This window comes from Myotis lucifugus, unplaced genomic scaffold (assembly GCF_000147115.1).
Source record: "Myotis lucifugus unplaced genomic scaffold, Myoluc2.0 scaffold_2672, whole genome shotgun sequence".
NCBI classification, from domain to species: domain Eukaryota; kingdom Metazoa; phylum Chordata; class Mammalia; order Chiroptera; family Vespertilionidae; genus Myotis; species Myotis lucifugus.
This window is the reverse complement of record NW_005873720.1, coordinates 302-8,110: the sequence shown is the minus strand read 5'-3', so window position 1 is coordinate 8,110 and position 7,809 is coordinate 302. Positions and strand designations below refer to the sequence as shown.

At 49.4% G+C, this 7,809-nt stretch overlaps 1 protein-coding gene across 1 annotated transcript; it reads left to right on the top strand.

Annotated features, from left to right (window-relative positions):
- Nucleotides 1-820: 820 nt before the first annotated feature.
- On the top strand, nt 821-7,582 carry LOC102431577 (aconitate hydratase, mitochondrial-like). The gene is made up of 3 exons (XM_023749076.1): nt 821-955; nt 2,371-2,507; nt 7,300-7,582. Exons 1-3 carry the CDS (start codon nt 836-838, stop codon nt 7,565-7,567), a joined length of 525 nt encoding a protein of 174 aa, XP_023604844.1. The 5' UTR covers nt 821-835; the 3' UTR covers nt 7,568-7,582.
- The last annotated feature ends 227 nt before the right edge of the window (nt 7,583-7,809 follow it).

Here is a 7,809-nt window from a genome sequence, read left to right as displayed (position 1 = left end):
TGGATCGATGAGAGAGGGGAAGAGCAATTTCTATGCCTCTGCCTTAACTCTCCCTGCCTTCCTAGATCCGACCAGTGTTTTGGTTTCATCCACATAGGCTTGTGGATCTTTGTTCTCAGTGATGAATTTTGTTAAGTCTCGTTATAGGAGTAGCCTGACGGATGAAAGTAGTAGCTCGTGCACATCTCTGAAGGTCACGAAATATAAACCTGATGTAAAATCTCTGTCATCAGTGATGCAGCAGCAAAAGTCCCACTGATATCAAACGGAGTCATAAAGTTTTCTGTCGGACTGTCAGAGAACATGTATACATTAAAAAATAAATGTATTTTTCATCATCATATACTGTGTTTTTGTCTCTCGAATGAATTTTATTATTTCTTCAAGGTTCTTCACATACGTACACCTTAAGAGATATCAAGTAGGTGTAACATGTTCTCAAAAAATTAGGGTTGGCACGCAGAAGAATTTTGAGTCAGAGGTTTTGCTGGTTTTGGCACGCACTCACAAAAAGGTTGCCCACCCCTGACCTAGACAAAAGGCATATTGGGGAGGGGTGGGCAGTTAATTTACAAAAAGAAAGCGATAGATCTGTATATAGACATTGGAAAGATGTATAAGACATGTTGACAAATGATAAAAGCCAGTGGCAGAACAGCTTGTGTAGTTTCTCATTTGTGTGAGAAACACAGAGGCTGAGTGCTTGCTTGTGAATGCACTGGAGTAATCACAGAAACTGCGCCCAGTGCTTATGTAAGCTCCTGTCCTCACAATAGCTCTGTGTGGAAATGAGTGTTTAACGAGGGTTAATTGTCCAAGATGACTCAGATAGTAAATGGCGTGCCAGACTTCAAGCCCAGGTCGCCCCACTGGGGTGGCGGCAGGTTGTAGCTGCAGCTGCAGCGCCCTCGTCCTTCTGTGTACAGGCTGTTTGAAGTCCTCTGATGCGTCCTTGGTGGGTTCTTCACCCCTACCCAGTGCGGTAGAGAGCGAGGACCCCTTGGTGGATTTTGAGCTGGAGGACCAGTGGAGCTGAAGTCTGCACTGAGAGCTCCCTCCTGCTGTGGGGGGAGGTGGGCAGTGCTGGGGGCGCTGTTCCGAGTGGGGTTGGTGTTCACCACTGGGTGACCTGCACAGGGAATGGCACTTGTGCACTTGTATTGGTTCAGATGCTGAGATCGGCAGGGGTTGGATTTAAATGTCCTGTGACACAAAGAAGGGAAGCTGGGCAGTAGCTTGAGCTTTGCCTTGTCCTTGCCCAAGGGCATATCCCCCGTAGACAGGGAATACCACCTTGAAGGGAAGTGGCTGTTCCTTTCCCTCTGTCATTTCTTGGGTTCAGTTATTCTTCCCCGGTCACAATGAACCCTTGGAAGGTTGTCACCCACAGTTTAAAATGAACTAATACAGACCCCATCATAACAATCATTTATCTATTGCTGTATAACAGGTTGTTGCCCCCAAACATAGAGTATTTAAAACAACAAACATTTCTTGCTCAGTTTCTGTGGGCCAGGAATTTGGGAGTGGCTTGTTTGGGTGGTTCTGGTCAGAATCGCTCAAGAAGTTGCAGTCCAGATGTCAGCCAGGGGTGCGGTTATGTGAAGGTTTGGCTGGAGCTGGAACACTCGCTTGCAAGATGGTGTGCTCACACACCTAGCAACATGGTGCTGGTTATTGGCCACAGTTCCTCTCCAGGTAGGGCTCTCCCAGGGAAATGTCTTAACAACATGGCGACTGTCTTCCCCAGGAGCAAAGAAAAGGAGCCACGTAGGAGCTATCCTTTTTATTACCTAGTCGAAGGGATGAGAAAATATCCAAAGTTCATGGATGAAGTTTTCCTCATTAATTCTTCTATCTACTCAACAGTCATTTATTGAATCTCTAGTATGTGCCAGGTAGTCTAGATACAGAGATAAATATGACAAATAGCGCTTGATACCAACCCTCAAGGAACGTGTAGTGCAGTGGAGTAGCAGCCGTGCCATGGTTAGTGCTTCAGAGCTTACTGAGAACTTTCAGATGTTCTCCTCTCCTCTTTCCACTAACCCTGTCATCAGCGGAGCTGGTTATGCCCCCATTTCCCATCTCCTCTGGTGCTCAAATGATGATGGATTTCTTAAGCTGATAGAACTTGACTTTGCTCCAACAATTCTGGCTACAAGTCCCTTACCCTTTCTCCTGCCACAAGCTGTGTTCCTTGTGGCTGCTGTATCATCTGTTTCATCCCTGTGCCTCAGATGAGGAAACCGAGGCTGCGGGCACCGAATAGCTCTTGACGTCATTTCTCACTTTTCACCACACTGACCCTTCAGGGGTGGACCACCCTAAGTCCTCCATTGACAGTTGCTGTTGCCTTTCTTCTTGCAGAAAGCCCTGGGTGTGCGGCAGTACCATGTGGCTTCAGTCCTGTGCCAACGGGCCAAGGTGGCCATGAGCCACTTCGAGCCCAATGATTACATCCGCTATGACCTGCTAGAGAAGAACATCGACATTGTTCGCAAACGGTGAGGCCGCTGGGGGAGCTGGGGGACGGCTAAAGGTGCTGCTTTTGCTACCTGCCCTTTCAGGCAGCAGAGCGGGTGCTTGAGGAAGAGTGGTTGAGGATGATGGCAGGAGCAAGGCGCTTAGGGTACAGTGGTCCCTGCGGAGGAGAGGCTTTGCCGATTGGCGGTGGTCTTTCTCCCTCTGCCGAGGAAAAGTCTGTTATCAAGAAGCCGGTGATTGGGACTGGGCCTAAGTGCCAGAGAATTATCTATTTCCTCTTCTGCGAGTGGGCCCGGAGGAGAGCTCGGGTGGGATCTGGAGCATATCTTTATGGGGTCTCCCTTTCCTCATTTGGTAAAATGGCAGCCATCTTTGCACTGCTATCCTGTGTGCCAGGTCCTGGACTAGATGGTGGCACCAGAAGGATGACGAAGATGCCGCAGGAGGATGGGGTCGGGGGCTGGTGGTATACACCAGCCAGCACTGCTCCTGGAACTTGAACACTCCCCACCTGGTGACAGTGACCCTGGGAATAGCGAGAACAGATATGAACATACCCATGTTACAGCCAGGGAACAGGCTCAGGGGGAGAAGCAACTTGCCTGAGGCCACACAGTGAGCGAGTGGTGGGACCTTGTCCCATGTCCTCATCCAGTGCTCTAGCCATTCTCCCACACTCCCTCTCTGTGGTCACTGTTTGCCTCTTTACTGGTATCTTCACGTCAGTTCTAAGGGTAAGGACTGACTGAGTCTTTATCTAATTGTAGTGAGGACCTGTGAGTGTTTGGCAAGGGTGGTCATACTAATAGGAGCTACCTAGGTGTCCAGTTTGGTCCAGGCACGTCACATACATGATTTCTATTCTTTTCAACAACTTCTGTAGGTTGTTACACCCTCCTCATTTTGCAGATAAGAAAATCAGTGTCATAAAAAGGGAAGTTACTAAGGCCCTTGTACATACTGGGGCTACTTTATTTGTTCTTAACCCTACTCAACTAAGTTTCCCTCTCTCTCAGAGTAAAGCTTTTGGTAGGGGTACCTAACCAAAAAAAAAAAAAAGAGAGAGAGAGAGAAAGAAAAAGGTAATATTTCAGTTCACTTTGGGGAAGTGGCTTGGGTCCGTCAGCTTCCAGCCCTCCCAGGGCCAGTCCCAGCCGTCTTGTGGGTTTCATCTAGGCTGCACATTAGAGTCCCCTGGGAAGCTTGTAAAACCAGCCAACACGGCCCCTAGCAATTCCGATTCAGGTTGTGAAGGTCTTTCTTTTTTTGGGGGTCATGAAGGTCTTACTCCTGAAAACGTGGTCCAGGGATCAGCAGCAGCAGCATCCTCTGGGATGTTGTTAGCCTTGCAGAACCCCAGGCCCTAGCCCCGCCCCACTAAATCAGAATATGCTGTTTAACAGCCTCTCATCAAACTGTCAGGAGTGCTGGCCAATTTCCCAGCTGGTTCTGACATACACTCACAGTTTCCAACCACTGTCCCCATCAATATGGGATCTGGTAAAAATATTGTTTTCCCAAGGAAACAACATTTTATTTATTCTTGGAGCTCTCTGACCATAGCTCGGTGGGAAAAGGATGGATTTTCCTTTAGACTCCAAAGCATTTCCACCTTGCTCTTCATCGTGCTTAGAAGGAGAGTTAACATAGATGTTTGCTTTACAATAATGTGACAAAGAGTATTATTCACCTTTTAGTATTTGCTTTAAAAAATTAACCAAAAAGCCCTAACCGGGTTGCTCAGTGGATAGAGCACCAGCCTGCGGTCTGAAGGGTCCCTGGCTCAATTCCGGTCAAGGGCACATGCCCAGGTTTCGGGCTCGATCCCCAGTGGGGGCGTGCAGGAGGCAGCCAATCAATGATTGTCTCTCATAGTTGATGTTTCTCTTTCTCCCTCTCCCTTCCTATCTGAAATCAATAAAAATATATATATTTTTAAATTAACCAAAAAACTACCCTCTAAGGCACTGGGAATTTTTTTGGTTTTAATTATATCAGTAAAATTAACCAAAAAAAGATTTTTTTTTCCTTTGCCTGTTATTACAACCCTGCATTAACCAGAAAAGTCCATTAACTTTCAGCATTTTCCAGATTAGTGCAGATAAAGGATGTTGCCATAGAGCAGGGGTTCTTACTGGGGGTGTGGGTGTCAATTTTGTCCCTGAGAGGAATTTAGCAATGTCTGGAGACATTTTTGGTTGTCAGTGGGGGGTGGGGGGGGTGAGGGAGGGAGTGTTATTTAGTGGGTAGAGGCCAGGAACCTACCGAACATCCTACATTGCAGAAGAGAGCCTCCCAACAAAGAGTCATCTGCCCCACTGCCCGGGGTGCCACGGCTGAGAAACCCGTAGGTAGAAAAGAAGGTAGAGTGAGGCTATTCTAAAAAGATGTTAGTGAATTAAACACATTTAAGAATGTTTTGGAAATCCAGGGGACTTGCAGGGGGGACTCTTTCTCCACCCTGTGTCTGAGAGAAGGGGCCCAGTTCTGTCCTAGCTGGTTTTGCTCAATGGTTAGACCCTTGGCTCTCAGACCGAAGGCTCGTGGGTTTGATTCCTGGCCAAGGGCACATACCTCGGTTGCAAGCTAGATCTCTGGCCTGGATCAGGGTGTGTTCTGGAGGCAACCAATTGATGCCTCTCTCTCCCCCTCCTCTTTCCCTTTCATTCTCTCTAAAAATCAATGGGAAAATATCGTTGGGTGAGGATTAAAAATAAAAAATAAAAAGAAGGGGTCCAGTTCTGTTCCTGGGAACTGGCTCTGCCATTTGGGGAAGCAGAGGGACAGGGATATAGAGGACCCATTTTACTCCTCAAGGAAATGTGATGATGGACTCGTCCTTGGGCTGTTGTCATTGTCAGACTTTTTTATACAAGTTCAGGCATTTGCTGTCAAGGCCTTTAGTTTTAAAGTCCATGTGCTATTTTTTTGTCTCCTCTGGGACCCAGAAAGGGGGGTCGTGCTCCATAACTCACTGCTCATCCCACTAGCCTTGGAGATGCTGCACAAAAGGGGGCAGGCTGTGCCTCAGGCCTGCACTATTTTTATTCAAGCTTCTCATGACAGCAGAGCATAGAGATTCTCAGAATTGCCACTTGCTCTGCTGTTGCCCACAGAGCCAACGCCTTAGGGAACTCTTATCTCCAGGGACTTGGTAGATTGAGAGTGAGGGGCTGGAGCCCAGGCTAGCAGAAGAGAGGTCCCCGCTTTCCCAGCAGAGCCCTGTTGGCAGTAACACTAATGCCAGTGACTGAACATGACTACGGACCAGCGCAGCCTCCAGGGGTTATTGAGAGACAGTGCAGGGCGAAGGAAGGAGCACGGACCTGGAGCCACTGCTGGGCTCCTCGCGCTCTGCTCTGCCACTCGTGACCTGGGGCACGTTACCTCCGCTGCACTTCAGCTTCCTCATCGTCTTGTGAGGATGGAATGAGTTACATACAGTACAGTGCTAGCCATGTATCTGTAGTGACAGAAAACAGCCAGTGGTGGTTTGGGGATGGGGGCGAGTGGGAGGACACAAGGAAGCTCTTGGGGTGATGGATGTGTTCATTATCTTGATTGTGGTGATGACATATGTGTATACAGATGTCAGAACTTATCAATCGGGTGCTTTAAATATGTGCAGTTTATTGCACTCCAATTATTCCTCAGTAAAGCTGTTTTATTATAAGTGCTATCTGTTACCGCATTCCAGGCAAAGTCCTGGACTTTAGAGTTGGTGAGCTTCCTGAAAATGACTGTCGCTAATCTGTCACATTGGTTTAGTAATAGGGTCAGGTCTAGACCCAGAGCCTCTGACTCCTAATCTGATGCCCTTTTTTTTTTTTACTTATTGGGTGTGAGTGGAACTCTGCCTTCCCAGGAGGCCTCAGGCTTGGCATAAGCTTCGTGCGTCGGGGAGGCAGTGTGAGGTCCAGCCAGGGCTGCTGTGCCGTGTGGGCAGCCAGGTGCAGTGGGCAGCAGCAGGGAATCATCAGGGCGCCTCAGGTGGGTGGTTGAGAGTTGAGTTGGGGGAACCCTGGGGAGAAGGAAGCATTTGAGTCCTGGCAGGGGCTGCACCTCCCTTAGGGTCAGACTTTTCTGCTGTTTTGGCCCTGATGAGGAAGGAGGGGAAATGGGGTCTGAAAAGAGGAGGACCAGTGAGAGGCCAGAGGCAGCGATAGGGGTTTCTGTTCTTAAGAGCTGACAGCCACGCCTCTCTCAATGGGGGAAGAGCAAGTGGGGCTAATGGGCAAGGCTTTAGCATAAAAGGGTAAGAAGGCCTCCTCCCCCTGGGGTGGAGGTTGTGAATGGAGGGTGGGCAGGTTGGGTGTCGGGGTACTGGTGTGGATCCTCTGTCTTTGTGGGGCCGACAGCACAGGGGAGTTGTTCATGGACCGAGAGAGGGTTCAAGGAGAGCCTGGCTGCGAACTTGAGCAACTATCACCACTCCGCTGGCCTCTGCTCCCTCTTGGTTGTTTTATTAAATGCCAGGAATACAGTGAGGATTAAACGGTATGAAATACATGTAATCGATGCTCATGAGATAACAGTGGTTAATATGCTGAAAAAACAAATATTCTTAAAAACAGAACAAAACACCACCTCTTGTGTTTCACATATTCATCAAGTAACTTCGAATCACCTAGTAAGTGCCAGGCACTGTGCCGTGTGCTGGAGATGCCACAGTGAGCAGGGCCGCTCCAGCCTTGTGGAGGGAACAGTCCCCTCCTGCCCTCTCTCAGGGTGACCATGTGCACAGAGGGGCAGTGCTGGGGGTGGGCAGGGATTGTGCAGACAGTACCAAGCAACCTCTCCCATTTCCCCCAGACTGAACCGGCCTCTGACCCTCTCTGAGAAGCTTGTGTATGGACACCTGGATGACCCAGCCAATCAGGAGATCGAGCGGGGCAAGACGTACCTGCGGCTGCGGCCGGACCGCGTGGCCATGCAGGACGCCACGGCCCAGATGGCCATGCTGCAGTTCATCAGCAGTGGGCTGCCCAAGGTGGCGGTGCCGTCCACCATCCACTGCGACCATCTGATCGAGGCCCAGGTCGGGGGTGAGAAAGACCTTCGTCGGGCCAAGGTGAGCTGAAGGTGGTATGGGGGGACAGTGGGTGTGACATGAGGTGAGAGGCAAAGCCCTCGAGGGAGAGAGAGAGGGAAATATCAATGATGAGAGAGAATCATTGATTAACTGCCTCCTGCAGGCCCCACACTGGGGATTGAGCCTGCAACCCAGGGATGTGCCCTGACTGGGAATCGATCCATGACCTCCTGGTTCATAGGTCAATGCTCAACCACTGAGCCATGCTGGCCGGGAATAGTCTTTTTTTA